Below are 16254 nucleotides of genomic sequence, written 5' to 3'. Positions count from 1 at the left end.
CTCACGATTCCCTACTTCCCTTTGAATCTGAACTTTTAAAAAAAAAACACACAAAAAAAAAACACACACACACACACACACACACACACACAAAAACAAGCTTTAAATTTTGCTTTCAGAGTACATCATGCAGCTTCCTCTCTTCAGAAACTCTTCTCTTGGGCGAAGCAAACTTTAAATTCTGCCACTGCCATCTCCAACATCATAGCTTTAAATTTTGGCTTTGTTCTCCGCCAGTAATGTGTGTGTGACAGGGTGAAAGTATGAGAGAAAGAGAATGAGAAAGAGAGAGCTAGAGATGAAGAAAGAAAAAAAGAAGCAGAGAGGAGTCAAAGGACACGTTGTGTGGAGGAAGAGTTCTAGAAAAATAAAAAAATAAAAACAAGATGAGAGGAGTGGGGATGGGAATGGGGATACGCGTGTGGAGGAGAAGAAACAAGAGAAAAAAAGAAAAAGAAAATGGTCCGTATGGATACAAGGAAAGAAAGGAAAAAGAATAAAAAATTACAATCAAATGTTACCACAATATTTTCATAATATTTTACAATAAATTTTAAGTAACAGATTGTTATTAGTTAATATTGGTGAGTAAAAAAATAATTACAATGATAAATTCAAATTAAAACTAATAATAAATGTAAATTTTATTGTAAAAGTATTGCTAAAAATGTTATAGAAGTGCCATTTCAATACTCTGAAGTTGTAGACCCACCCACCCACCCACGTGCTTTGATTGGACAATGCTACTTTAATTCAAAATTTTGTACTATAATCAAGACTTGTCAACATGGAATGGAGCAAAGAGTTTTTATTATTATTATTATTATTATACTTCAATTTTTGTTCCAATTATCTAAGTGCATCACTGCATCTATTGTTAATAAAATGGCATGTTAAATAAATTATGGAATTTTTATGAAAAATATCTTTTATTTTATTTTTTTATTTTTCTATTTGTATAAATTTAATATATTTATTTATATTTTAAATAATTATTAAATTAATTATAACGTCATCATAGTTCAACCTCGGTCCCACTTTCAAAACCTTGAACCTCTTCTTTAACGGTTCATTAAACGGTCCGATTTTGAAAACCATGACAAATACTGACCCAATCCATTTATTAAATAGGTTAGTCGTGTCAACTCATAACCTATAAATTCCATGTCGTTTCATGTCAAGTTCACAAGTCCTATCCAATTTTGCCATCCTTAGACATATATTTTCATAACGCTACTTCGTTTCGTTGCTATAAAAGTACCTTTCAAGGACAATACTTTTGCCTAAACACCCACAAAGTCGCCACAACAATCACTTTGAAAACGAAAAGTATGCGATATATATATATATATATATATTTTTGGGAGAATAAAGTACAAAACTAAGGGCGTTTTTTCCGTTGATTCCTTAAAAAAACCGAGGAGCCCACTGGAACAGAAGACGAGAACATTAAAAAAACCACGGAAATGGGGAACTCTCTGTCTTTGAAAAACCAAGGTCCACGCAACTTTCTTCTTCTTTTCCCTTTACCAAAACATTTATATATTCTTTACATTCCTCATCAGAGTCACAGTGCTTGTTCAGAATCAGAGTGTACAAGAAATTGAATGAAACCAAAACCAAGGATCAACATTATCATGTGGAGGTTCATGGGATCAAGATTAACTGGTTCAACAAGGTGTATGTCAACCTCAACCAGGGCCCTTTGTAGGTTTGGTTGGTGGGACCGTGTGAGCCCAGCTGCTAAGGACCCCATCACTGGTGTCACTGAGGCTTTTCTTGCCGACAATAATCCCCACAAGATCAATCTCGGAGTGGTACACTTTTTTCTTTTATAAATTATGTTCCCCCCCCCCCCCCCCTTTTTTTTGTGTGTATTTCTGATTTGTATGTGATACTGGTTTTAATTACAGGGAGCTTATAGGGATGATGAGGGGAAACCAGTTGTTCTTCAATGTGTTAGAAATGCAGAGGCAAAGATTGCTGGTTGTGATTTTATGTGAGTTTTAATTGTTGGGTGTTCTTTGATTGAGCTCAATCTTTCTTCTTCTTCTTCATTTGTTTTTGCTAAAATTCAATTTAGTTCTTTGACTTTAACTTTATGTCAAATTAGTTCTAAGGTTTAATCTTTGTAAATTTAGTTCCTCACCATGTAACAATGAGTCAATCTAGCCCTTATGTCCAAGTCTGTTAGCAAACAATTTCGTATAAATATTCTTTATTTTATTAAAATATAATTGAAAACATAATGAGATGTGCCATTTAATAAATTGATGATGACACGTACCATTTAATAGATTGGTGAGTAGTAGTTTAAAAAAAATTTGAAAATTTGTTATAATCTAGTAATAGTCAAGGAACTAAATTGATTTATTTTCCCTACTTCCAAGTATTATATTCTAGTGTGATTTTGTTAGAAATGTTGGTAGGGAGTCAAATGCTACTGCAGTGGGTTCAAAATTGGTGGAGGAGAGTGTGAAACTGGCTTATGGAAAAGATGCCAATGTTGTAAAAGAAGGGACTTTTGCTGGGCTCCAAGCTCTCTCAGGTACTGGTGCATGTCGTCTCTTTGCTGAGTTTCAGAGGCGCTTCCATCCTGAATCACCAATTTATTTTCCTGATCCAACTTGGTCCAAGTAAGCTTGTTCTGTACTCTTTGAAAAGGTTTTTCATTTTGTATGTTGATTTCACTATTTTATTATTATTGCTTTTAGATTTGATGAGTTGTTATTATGGTTAAAATACTTGTTTCTGCATCGACTTGGAATAAAACATAACTTGATCAATTAATCATTGCTTAAGTGATTTGGGGTGTAAATCAATTCCTTTTTTATTGTGCATTTCATAGCCACCCCAATATCTGGAGAGATGCCCAAGTTCCAGTAAGAACCTTCCAGTACTACCATCCTGTTTCGAAGGGTTTAAACTTTGCAGCTCTCATGGATGATATAAAGGTATAAGAGTCTACTTGGATTTGTTAATCATGAGGTTGAGGATGATACTGTTTCTATTGGTGCAAAATAGATGTCATGCTTTCTAAGCATCTAACGCTTCATGCCACTCAAACAATAGAAGCTTATTTGTTCAATCAATAATGAATATGCTACATTTAAGGACTTTTTGTTTGAATATAAAATCCCTTTGGAACATTGTAATGTCAATAAGATGGTCCTTTTTTACAATCTTTTGATGGAAAGAAAGTAAATTGAGTGTTTTAGACTGCAGTCAATTAGAGAGGATTTTAACTTTTTCTTATTCTTTCACCAAAGGTAGAAACTCATGCATATCACATGCATTTTACAAGTGTTCGAATTTTGAGTCGAAACATGGAATCAACCAGTACCCACTTCCGTAGTCTTTAGCCAATGGAATATTTTTTGCCTACATTATCAATTGACTGCCGTGTATTACCTTATACAACAATGGAACAAAGGAAATGATTGACCGTCTTTCGTTTATTTCATTCGATGGTGTTTAGAATGCCCCAGATGCTTCCTTTTTTTTACTACATCCTTGTGCTCACAATCCAACTGGAGTTGACCCTACTGCAGAACAGTGGAGGGAGATCTCATATCAATTTAAGGTAATTTGTTAAATATAGTCTTTACTATATTTTTCTATATCTCTAATCATTTCAATCATTTTTCAGGTAAAGAGTCACTTTCCCTTCTTTGACGTGGCTTATCAAGGTTTTGCAAGTGGAGATCTTGACATGGATGCCCAAGCAATCCGGATTTTTCTTGAAGATGGACATTTGGTAGGCTGTGCTCAGTCCTTTGCCAAAAACATGGGTTTATATGGACACCGAGTTGGTTGTCTCAGGTAATGAATTAGTGAGCACTTTGTCTAAAAAAATATGAGAATCTCTATCATTTTAATCAATGGGCAACAGCCAGTAGGTAATGGGGCAGTATATGTAAAATGTCTTGGAAAACAAATTTGGATGAGACAGAGCAATGCACCCCCTTGCCATACCCATATAGATTCAATCTTTAGGTGGACAGCAAGTACTACCTAAATAGTTAATGTGTTATTATGTTACTGAAATTGCTCTCAATCTGTCTTTTGTTGTGGAATTTAGCATTTGTCACTTCTTCTTACCCCACTTAAAATTTTAGTGTCCTTTGTGCTGATGCGAAGCAAGCAGTTGCAGTTAAAAGCCAATTGCAGCAGATTGCCAGGGCAATGTACAGCAATCCTCCTATTCATGGTCTATTGCTAGTCTCTACAATCTTGAGTGATCCAGAGACCAAGGCGCTTTGGGTCAAAGAGGTGAAGGTAATGAAAACTTTCATATGTTTGTTTTGGTCCATTTTTTTTCCTCTTCCATTTGGAGTAGGTACTAATATGTGCCTTTATTGATAACCTTACACTACAATATAAGGTCATGGCAAATCGTATTCAACAAATGCGGTCTACTCTGCGTGAAAGTCTTGAGAAGTTGGCTTCTCCTCTCAACTGGGAGCACATAACTAACCAGGTTGGGTGTTTGTGTATGTCTGTTTTGGACCAGTATATGCTTGTTTCATGACTGAAGTTTTTTAGTGTGGTTTCACAACAAAATTTTTGACTAGTTGGGCACAAATTCTTGTTAACTCACTGCTGTGCTATGCTATAGGTTGGGATGTTTTGCTTCTCTGGCTTAAGTGCTGATCAGGTTGATCGGCTAGTGAGGGAATTCCACATATACTTGACTCGAGATGGACGTATGAGGTATATTTATTTTTGAAAAATTAAGATTTTTTTTGTTTGTACTAATTCCTTTTATTTTAATTTTTTTTATAAAAAATGCCATAAACTATTTCTACCTGTACTTATACATCATCATCGGCAGCATGGCAGGTGTAACTACAAGCAATGTGAGTTACTTGGCAAATGCAATACATGAAGTTACAAGATATAATTGAGAAGCCTCAAATGTCTGTTAACAGGAGTCTTTAATATTACATTTGTACCATTTATTTTGAGATGGTTGAAATCCCATCCTTTACACATGATGTTACTTACTACCAAAACTTAATAGTGATTATTCAGGAATATAAGAGGAAAGCCCATGAATACATATATCAGTTATCAGCTATTGCTGAAACTATGGTCCAGGCTCACAAATGATGAAATTGCTAGTTCCTTGTTTCATTTACACAGCAAGCAAGGTTCTTATTGGGACCATATCACCTAGAATTTAAAGCCTATTACACTTCCTATAATCTATAGATTTAGAACATTCCTTGTGTGGAACCTACATCCAAGGATAGTTTAGATCTGTGCAACTGCATTTAAGTTTATATTTATCCCACTTTTGGCATGATAGAATGTACCACCTTAGAAAAGTTCTGGCTTCTAAATCAGATGCTGCAACTTTGATTTGGACTTGTCATTTTATCTCTTATTTCTTTTACATGATTTAGGACCATTTAAAATTTTAAATGACATATTACTAGATATACTCTTAGATTGTTTCATAAAAAAAAAAATTAAAAAAAGATATACTCTTAGATTTGTAATAATTAAATAAACTGAGATACATCCATTTGAAATGAAGAGAATACTATTTCAAAGAAAGCAAGAAAAAATAGTACACACATTCCCTCGTCTTGTCTACCATCAATTGCAGGACTTGTAGCATAGGCTAAACTGTAATTCTTGATGGAATTCCTGACTCGATGCCAGAAAATGATAAAAGAAACTGACAACAAATGGAAGATTGTGATACTGTTAAAGATCATGGTACACTTAATCTTGAGTAGAAAACTACTCATGCAGATAAGCATAAAAGTTAAAAGCAAAATAAATCAATTTGCCATTTGACACCAGAATTGTTTTGAATCCATGGAACGTCTGGGGTGAATGCATCAAGGAATAGGTTGTCTTGTTTCTGTCTAAAATATGCCTTACAAATGATGGCCCAGAAGCACATGGAGCCACCAGGGACAATGTCCAAGTTGCTAGCAGATGAGGTGCCCACAATTTATGGATAATGAACGAAAATGACTTGAAGAAGTCTTTGTTTGTTTGATTAATATCCCGGTCTCTGCCTTTCAATTTCGTAAGGTTGTTCAGCCTTTTCTTCATTAATTAAAATGCGAACAATAAGAGATCTTTAGGATATGTTTCTGGCTTCCATTTTCTTGGTTGATTAAAAGAATAAAGGATTTTCTTGGAACATCTCAGGGGACGTTAATGGCTTTTCCTCTTACTAAAATACCAAATTAAGGATAGGATTTTTCCGTAACTATTGACATGATTTATTGTGATTGGCACATAATGAAAATAATATTAGTGGTGAGTTAAGATAGAAATATGATATTAGTGGTAAACTTGAATAAAAATAATGTTGCTCTAACCATGAAAGACTAAATATTTTTATCATTACTCAATCATAAACTGTTGTCAAAGGAAAATGGTGAATATGAAAACTATGATAAGACAACACCATGTGCTATGAAGCAAAAAAGGCCAATAGGCTTCATGTTTTGTGAAAGCAAAAGGTGTAATAGGGTAGTAGACATCAGCTGTACATTTGTTGAATTGGTTTTTTCATTCACAAGTGCGATCTTTTGCATTGTTTGTTGGGTTCTAGAGCAACAAGAACCCTGCTCGCTAGGACTCCGTGACATCCAAAAGTTATATTAAAAAAAAAAAAAAAAAAAAAAGCAATTCACTTTACGCTGTGCTAAATTGATTCAAGCATGACCAAATTGATATCACTCAAAAGCATCATGATTGTTAAGACCATAATCTTCTTCATGCAAGTCCTCGTGAATGAAATTGTCATTCTTCACCGACCATTACGATATTATGGATCGTGTACAAGGCTCCTAATAAAGTTAGGAGATTTTTTATTTTTTGTGTGGATGAATAGCTTTTTTTCCATAATTAATTAATTGGGTTAGCTAGACAAAAAGGACATGTATCTGTCAATTAAGTTACAGATTTTTACACTCCTATATATATATATATATATATATATATGTTAGTGTGATCAAAATCAAACACTTCCATTTCCCCCCCTCCCCTCTGCTGTTGTGAGTATCAAAAAAAAAAAAAAAAAAATCAAACACTTATTTGGGTAAGTGTGTGTGAACAAAACAGCTTTTCCTCTTTCAATAAAAGTGACAAAGCTTTTCAATACGTGAAGCCTAATGAGGACAAGGCTGAACCAAAAGATTCCAAATCAATTGCACTCACTCAGAATTAAATATCATGACAGAAACCTCTATCCATCTTCACTCTTTGCATTAAATAACCACTCAAAGAAAGAGAGAGATGTACAATTATACATCTAAACGACCATGTTCTTTAACAATCAACTAATCAAACAAACCCCCAAAGCTGTTCCTTCTAGGAAAGTTAGTACACCACAAGATGCTAGTGTCTAGTCATAACTCTGACATCTCTTGCTAAGCCTGAGTTGTTTCTTTCTGTGTGCTAAATGCTAATATTATAGTATACTAGAACAGGTAGAACAACATCTTCATTTGAAATTTCATGCATAATATCATTGGGGTAGGTGTATTTCACTGGTTTGAAATATGCCAAATTCAACAACATTTTAATTAGTAGCATAGTATTACATTCTCAAAAAGTCTAATGACACAATTTTTTCACAATTGTTGAGGTGAAAATTGTAATTGGTGCATGATAACATTGATTTTAATGGTGGTCTTATGTGAAAGTGATATTGTACCAATTACAATTTGTCACCTCAACAAGTTGTGAAATTTGTTGTGTCTATAGCATTTTGTTGTTACATTTTAGATTTGAAGAAGATTAAGAAAAACAGATATAAAGAAGGATTAGTATTGCTGATAAATTACATGGTTTAGATACATCTTGAAAGCCAAATTGTTATTTTCCAAACAGCATTTAGCACCATACATTTCACTTTCAGTAAGTCTAGGTAGTCCAGATAAAGTGGCTACCACAGAACAACTTAGGCAGCCTAAAAGATTAAACATGATATATAGATTGAAAGAAAACTCTGGAGAAAAGTGCTACAGAGAATCTATTGGCAGTACCTAGATCTATTGCCAACCTTGGATGACAAGGTCACCCTTCCTATGCCAAAACACAACGTTGAAGTTGGTGAACCTAAGGTGTCATCTTGATCATCACCTCCCCTGGAATTGAAGGATGAGCTTCTGCTCCTTCCATGATACCTTGTAGGAGTACTAATTGGAGCAAACATTGATGATGACCTTGAAGATGAAAATGAAGAGGATAATGGTGACAAATTTATTTTTTTAAGACTAGTTTTTGAGAACAAGGCTTGTAAAAGACTGGACCTTGAGTGCTTCTTGATGGGGTTTTTATTGGAATTGGAATAATAGGAGGGAGGTGGAGTAAGAGGGGGAAGAGTAGAGTCACAAAATGTGTGTTTAGGGGTACCAGGCCTAGACTCCCACAAGAATGGAATGGCACCAGGTTCTCCTCCATAATACACTCTAAGAGAAGGATTAGCCATGGAACTTTCTTTGGATAAAAGCCTAGAGAAGAACTTGTCACCTTGCTTAATTTGAAGAGACTTTTGGTGAAGCTCAGGACTACCACTATACATTTTAGATTGATGGGATTCTTGGGGTTCACTGAAAAACAAATAGAAAAGGATTTGAAGATGGAGAAGAAGATGGAGAAGAAGAAAGCTTAGCTTAGTTTGATATATTTTGATGTATAGAAGACTAACACACTGTGAAGTCATTGTGAATATATATATATATATATATATATATATATATATATATTCTGCTAGTTAATTTAATTGTCGACCTCAAGATGCTTTAGTGACAAAGCTTGATGTATTTTTTTTCCTAACCATTGTGACCCTTGACAGTTGCCAATGCTTATTTTACTGTTGAGAGAATGCATTCATGTACCCTTAAAGCTTGTCCACGAAATGAGATTTTTCTATTTCATGGTCAAAATTTTATTTTTTGAATTTTTTTTAGAGAATTTCAACTTATGATGTCCGCTCCTAATAATGACTCTTTATCATCAAACTAAAACACCAATCATTTTTTTAATTTAATAATATATTGAGTGCTGGATCATTTAACATTTTAAATGGCATAACTCTTGATACAACATTATATTTATAATATCTACTTTGGACCATTAATCAATCCCTTCAAATAAATGATGATTATTTTTCCTTATCCTCGGTATCTAAAGCTCCTAAAGCAATAGTACAAAATGACAAGACCCTACTTCTTCTTCTTTTTCTTTTTTCTTTTTTCTTTTTCTTTTTTTACTTTTTCTTTTAAAGATAGAGTGATTTTAAACACCTTCATCTAGAAGAAATTACAGCAAATTTAAGAAGAGAGATTCCTAACCGACAAATTATCACACTATTTTGGATAAAATTCTTCACAATTTTACATGATCCAACTCTAAAGTCCTGATATCCTCTCTGGTCAACCGTTGATCCCTTCTTCTATCAAAATTCTTCCATTGTAAAATTGAGTATTTCTTTAGCATAGGCAAAACTTGTAAATGATAATTTTGAAACTCTTTAATTTCAATTTATGAATATCCCAATCATCACTTCACCCCATCTGAAAAGACAAGACCCCTTCCTTCAACTAGAAACCAGATATAAGATCATGATTCCAGGGGAAAATAAAACTAATAAATTTACGGTCTTCAAAAAATTCAATAGAAAATTTTACAAACTCTCTCTAATGTTTGTGTTGTTGTGAACCCAAATGATGTGAGACAAAATGTTTAAGTGGGAGAGCAAAATTTTCCAATGTATTTGATATTTATTATTAACGTACGCCTAAAATAGATATTTAACATACATCGGATATATGTATTTTCTCTCTTATAATGTACAATCGTATATGACTTACACATTATTAGAGAAATTATATATATATCCAATACATTAGCATGAGACACCCCCACCATCCGATCATACCAACACTTTCATGTGTCAGGCTCAAAGGACAGAAGTTTTGAAGTCTAATTTTTGCATAGGAGTTTGCCCCCTTAGCAGTAAAACTGTCAAGCACACATGAGTTTTAGTGAGTCTCTAAAGGCTAAATCCAAATTTTATATTATTTGTGACATGGCTACCTCACATGCATCTTCCACACATATAAAATCATTGATAAAATAACTATCATGATCTCAACTGCGCGGCCGTCTGATGCTGACCTGAAAAATAAATAATAATAAGAATAAAACTATTAAGTGGCTTAGAAGGGAACGATTTGGTCATTTATGGTTGGTATGGGGTGGTCTGAACAGTATTAAATTAATAGCAACATGTGGTCCTCAACTCCAACTTGAATTTTTTTTTTTTTCAAGTGGGCCGTACTACGGTAAGTTGGTCACCATTTTGGTACGGTATGCATGTGTGTGTGTTTTCACTGTTTTGGACAGAGTTATAATTTATAAACCCACTCAAGCTCCAATTCAATGACGATTCACATTTGTATTTGTCAACTACCCCCTGTCATGAATCCTTTGTGAAAATTGTGCCTACAATCATGAGAGCACTCACATACAAGTAACATGTAAAAGTCTATTAGTTTATTCAACATCAAAACAATAACAAAGCTTTAGTTTAAAAAATGTGGGTCGATTATAGATCCTCAACAGTTTAGATTAAGTTGATCACGTGAATTCTTTTTCTTCATTCTTTTCTATCTAAAATCATGATCTCCCTCACTTTCCTAATTGACATATCATTTTTTTTTTTTTTTCATTCCTTTAACTTAGATCAACTCACTTTTCTTACCTAATATTGATAATAATACTCAAAAGATAGTAATTAGTTTAGTATTTTCAGTGACTAAATATGTATTCTTGTTTTAAAGAAATATAAGTATGATCATGGCAAATCATCCCATTAGTTGACTTCTCTCAAATTACAAGGTTGATGCGTGGTATTCTCTCTTAAACTATTAGGACACTCAACTCTATTGACGTGGCTATAAGATATCCAATTATAGAATAGATTATCAAACACTTGTACATGAATTCTGCCACAAGTCTGCAACGATAATTTAATGATGGTTCTTTCTAGAAAGTAGTAGTAAAAGTTGGAGAGATTTGGCATATAGGTAAGCATAGCAATAAGCTAATGTTCTTTGAGTAGAAGTCAATCATGAATTCATGATGAACCCTACATTCCATCCACCCATGTTCTCACGCCTTATTTATATATCATTCTCCAATAACATGTTCATGTATTCTCAGAGGAACCGTGCAAAGTCTTGATAGGTCCTAATATTTAGCCGCAATCATCTAATTCTTCCTTAATCAACCTAAATTTTCGATCAAAACAATTTTCAAATGCACTTCTAGATTGGGGGCTCATATGCCATGGAATCACAAGATCCACATGCACTTGTTCTTCCTTCTCTTAAAAACTTTGCTTATATGCTATTAATTGGTATCTTGTAATAAAATAGTAAAATCTTGAGTATAGACTTTCTGGTATGGATTACCTTATAAAATTATTGTTTTTAGAGCAAAATTGTATAATGGTTTTTTATTTTCATAGAATATTTTTTAGCTTTGACATCTCACGCAGGTATCATTAATTATTTAGTACTCAAATTTACATAATAAGGGATATGAAATTCTTGGTGAAGTTTGAAAGGAAGAAGTTTGGCTTTAAGAAATATTGAATAAAACCTTGTCATTAGTCAATGTAAGAGCATTATAATGTTAAATTTTAAAAATTAATTTAAATGAATTAGTTAAATAATAGGTTGATAAATTTAAATAAGTCAAATGACTCATTAAATAGGTAAGTAAAGATACATGTAAACAGTCCTTTGAGTAGCTACAATGTGGGTAGGAAGATGTTTTTCTTATAATAACAAATTGAACATCTCATAAATTATAACTTAGATAGTACTTCATGATATTCTTAATAGAAATATTCACAGTTTAAATCTTTCCTCCCACAAATATAAAAATATTAACAACGAAAAATCCCCCATTAAAATGGAGAGCATGCCTTTGATAAACTATTTTTTTGATAAATATAATAAAATTTTAACTTTTAACATTCATTTCATGATAATTGCTCTAGTTAAATTACAATATATGTTTAAATGATTCTCAAAAAAAACAATAGATGTTTAAACTTTAAAGTTAATAGGATTAAGTACCCAGTAGGCTAGTACAAAAGAAATGGGTTTAATCCACGTGCACGTGGAAGTTGAAAAAAGAGAGGTACAAATGCATTTATGAAGTACGGGCCCAACACCAAATTAATTGGGCCATTAATCTTGGTGGGCCCAATGAATCTATAAATAGCCCATCAGAAATAGTACACAACTCAACAAACTTTTTATTTTTTAAGATAAGAACTCTTAACTCAACAAACTATAAGAGGGTTTCGCCAACGACAAAGGATTTGAATCTATATTTTTTTCGCACCTAAGTCCAATTTTATCGAAGATAATTCTCTTATCCTTCAATTTTTTTTTTTTGAAAGAGTTTCAATCTATGGTATCTGCTTCTAATAATAACTCTTTATTATCAGAATAAGACACTAATCGGTTTTTAGTGTAGAGTTTTAATCTATGGTATCTGCTTCTAATAATAACTCTTTATTATCAGAATAAGACACTAATCGGTTTTTAATGTAGGCAGAGATTGAATCTCAGATCTCTTATACAACCATCAGAAACTTTACCATCTGAGTTAACTAAAACCTACTCTTATTCTTCAAATTTCAACATCACTTATTTGTATCTTTCACTGACAATCTATTACTATTAGACATAAACCTAAAAAAAAAAAAAAAAAAATTGATACTATTTTTATTTCCTTATACGAGGGTGTCTAAGTTCAACTCAAAAGTTAAAATTTATAACTTAATTAGTTGACATCTTTTAATATTTTTAGAAGAGACATACTTATACGTTATCAAAGGACATGTATGAAACGACACATCACTACACATGCCTAAACAGGACGAAGAGCTGGTCTAATCTTATTAATTTCCTTGTGTCGTTTTTTCTTATTTTTGGTTGCAACTGAAAAGGAAAATATTAAATTCCTTCTGTCGTTTTTTTCTCCTTTTCCGTTGCAAGTGAAAAGGAAAGATTCTAAGGTGGGTCTGAGAAATAGAGCTGTAGCCCACTAACATCCAAGTAAATGAGGGCCAATTTAATTAGTAGGAATGGGAAGTGATTTCTAGAAGTTCATCATGATGACTGCAACGAATGCTATACCAAATTTATGACCCGCCACAAACAAAGTACTGTACAAAGTTTTGCGATCCAGCTGTGTTGTTTTCTACCAAAACCACGAACACAAACTCCAAAAACGAAAAAAATGGGGCATATATATATATATATATATATATATATATAAACAGATGGTACTGAACATTTGGCCCAATTTGGTTTGCATGATTTGCCCCATTCATAAAGGGGCAGGGAAGAGAATCGGAAGGCTTTAGTTTCAGCTTCTATAAGGGGCCATGACCATGACCCAAAAGTCATGGCCCAAAAATAGAGAAGTTGCCACTTCTTAGTTCTGAGTCCTTGAAAGTTGAAACACCTCCCCCACCACATTTTTTTTTTTTTTTAATAGGACACTTTTAAGGAAAAAATTTATAATTTTCTCTTTGTGATAATTTAAACCTGAAAGACACTGGTAGAGAGAGAAAAGTTTTAAGCATAATTAGGGAATAGTGAAAATTATGTTTGGAGGGATTTGAATCGAGGCTAATAATTGAAAATCACATCGAATAAGATTCAGCTCAAGATGAAGCACCAGACACACCTTAATTTTATTTGCATGAATTGAACCCCCTAACCACTTAAATGAACAACTGATGGGCTCAAGGAAGCTTGAAGCCTTAAATGGTGAAATGTCAAATCCTCTAAACCTTAGTTCTCAAGGACCTTAGTGCGAGAGAGAATAAGATAGAAACTAATATAAATAGGAGGCTAATTGAATATTTCTAGAATCACCATATATTGGAATCACTTTGACTTAACAATCGAAGCCTCCTTAGCCGTAGGGGATTGCCTTAAGGGAGGATGATATTTCATTTGTGCATTGAGGAAATCAAGTCAAAAATAATAATGCAATCGAAATACAGATACATTGGCAATCCAAACTAGTGATGGCTCCCTTTTCAAATGAAAATCCCACCACCCATAATGTTTAAAATAGGGAATTGAAGTAATGAGTACCAAAATATATTCATTAGTGGTTTTTAGTAGATATTGACATGGTGCTTAAAATGTCATGGATTATAAAGCATGGGGCTTATCGCACTGCTTAAGTTTCATCTATAGGCTTGCACATCTGAGAACGTAGGTAAAAATTATTTCATCAGTATGCAAGCAAAAGTGAACTAAGTTCATATTTCAAACTTAATTGTTTTCAAAAGTAAGTATATAACCAGAAAAAATCATTGTCTTCAATGCAAAAGTGAATCAAAATTCAAAATACTAGTAGTAATGACACTTCACTGGATGGACCTTCTTTTTACTGTACTTCTGCAACGGTTACATCATGATAAAAGGAGAAAGCCATTGCTACCATCTCCTTTCTTTCTCAAACAAACACTTTCTCTTACAAAAATGAAAAAAAGGAAGCAGCTATGGAGCTAAACTGCTGTCAATGGACATGGAGTGAAACAAAAGCAGGTCAATTTCTTGAATCCTCTTGCAAAAAACGGGGTGAAGCTTACTGTAGTTCAAATTCAAACTTTGAGAACAAACAAGATCAAATTTTGAAAAATATTCATGGAAAAATTAGATAAATTAACAACTTTGAAGTACAGTCAAAATTCCAAAGGTTAGAAACAGCAACTAACAACCTTTTTTTTTTTTTTTTTTTAGTTTTATGTATGAAATAATCACAACAAAATTGACACATCATAAGATCGTAATTATAAAAATAAAATAAAATAAAATAATCCTTCCAAACACACAGGGATAGTTAATCCTAAAATTTTAATTAACTAATTTGCTTCATAGAGATAGGATTAAATGTCACCACTTTCAAACCGATAATGGTTTTACTTACACTAACTCCTTCGATTCTATTCCCCTAATCTGGAGCACAAATTTATACATCCCAATGGATTTGACTTCATATGAAGCTAAGTTTTTTTTTTTTTTTTTTTTTTTTTTTTTTTAACTTGACAAGATTCAAAATTCCACACATTTAGGTCTCATTTTGGAACCTAGATCAACTAAATTTGAAGATTTTCATTCAAGTAATGTTTGAGAATTCATTCAAGTAATTTAGTCAAGAATAAGGGTACTTTCCAACGGTCCAAATTGCCCATATTCCATCAGGAAAGTGTTATGATATTCATTGTGGTAGTGGTATTTACCTATTGCTACCATTAGTTACAAAGCATCTCTATATTTTGTTTCTGTCAAGAAGGTAGTTTAGTGTCATTTAACATGGAAAATGTCCATTTCACTTATGTATTTGACCTGCATCCACTCTCACAATATAGTGAAGGCAATACCAGCACAATATGTGTCTAGAAAAGACCACTTATTACAGATTTATACGTAAATTCTAGTTAGTTCAACTAATAAAGTATCTAATAGTTGAATAAGAGTTCTATAGTTCAATTTTTGCCTACATCAAAAACCAAATGGTATCTTGGTCTGGTTAAATAAAAGATCTAGGATTCAATTTCTGTCTACACCAAAAATTAATTGATGTCTTAGTCTGGTAATAAAAATCACAATCATCAAAAATAGACGTCATAAAGTGTTCAATCCAATATTTCATGCCCTAAGGACTATAAGTAATACTAAAACCTCACCTTTTATCATAACTTACGTGAAGTTATAAATCCACATAAACCTATCACTTTTTCTACACCATGATCTATTACCATTTTTCCATTGAATATTGATTTCGTTCTGCACTAGAAATAGACCTCCTTATTGTCAAAAGAAAAATATAGAGAATAGAGTGCTTTCTGAGTTCTGACGCGCTTTCAAGATGTTTTAAAAGTTAGCGTTAAAAAAGAACCAAACTCGAAGAAGCCCGTTATCTGTATAGCGTATAGTGTATACTGCCGTTGAGAAAATCACTCCTTAAATGGTCCCACACATTTCAAATATCAATGCAAGACTCAGACTCACTCGGCTTCTCTCTTTTGTCTTTTCCCACCAGGGGTAAAGCAAATTTCAAAAGAAGGGCATATTATATATTGTATACTCTCTCCTTCTACACCCAAACAAGGCCTGTAAAATCGGTTATTCACCAAGGTCTTTTAAGTAAAATCAATTTCAAACCAGAAAA

The 16254-nt window shown here is 33.0% G+C and overlaps 1 protein-coding gene across 3 annotated transcripts; it reads left to right on the top strand.

Annotated features, from left to right (window-relative positions):
- Window positions 1-1406: 1406 nt before the first annotated feature.
- Window positions 1407-5072, top strand: LOC115953758 (aspartate aminotransferase, mitochondrial-like). Of its 3 annotated transcripts, none has more exons than XM_031071530.1 (11): window positions 1407-1497; window positions 1585-1817; window positions 1914-1999; window positions 2418-2636; window positions 2849-2954; window positions 3479-3583; window positions 3650-3822; window positions 4119-4278; window positions 4385-4480; window positions 4619-4713; window positions 4835-5072. In XM_031071530.1, the coding sequence occupies exons 2-11, from the start codon at window positions 1608-1610 to the stop codon at window positions 4905-4907; spliced, it is 1323 nt and encodes a 440-aa protein (XP_030927390.1). In that variant the 5' UTR covers window positions 1407-1497; window positions 1585-1607; the 3' UTR covers window positions 4908-5072. The 3 variants fall into 3 exon arrangements, with proteins under 3 accessions (XP_030927390.1, XP_030927391.1, XP_030927392.1); XM_031071531.1 differs by having other exon boundaries at window positions 1428-1497; window positions 1574-1817; XM_031071532.1 differs by having other exon boundaries at window positions 1435-1817; window positions 2430-2636.
- Window positions 5073-16254: the final 11182 nt, after the last annotated feature.

Source organism: Quercus lobata, chromosome 7, assembly GCF_001633185.2.
Source record: "Quercus lobata isolate SW786 chromosome 7, ValleyOak3.0 Primary Assembly, whole genome shotgun sequence".
NCBI lineage: Eukaryota > Viridiplantae > Streptophyta > Magnoliopsida > Fagales > Fagaceae > Quercus > Quercus lobata.
Note: the sequence above shows the minus strand (reverse complement) of the source record. Positions and strands in the feature narration are given on the sequence as shown.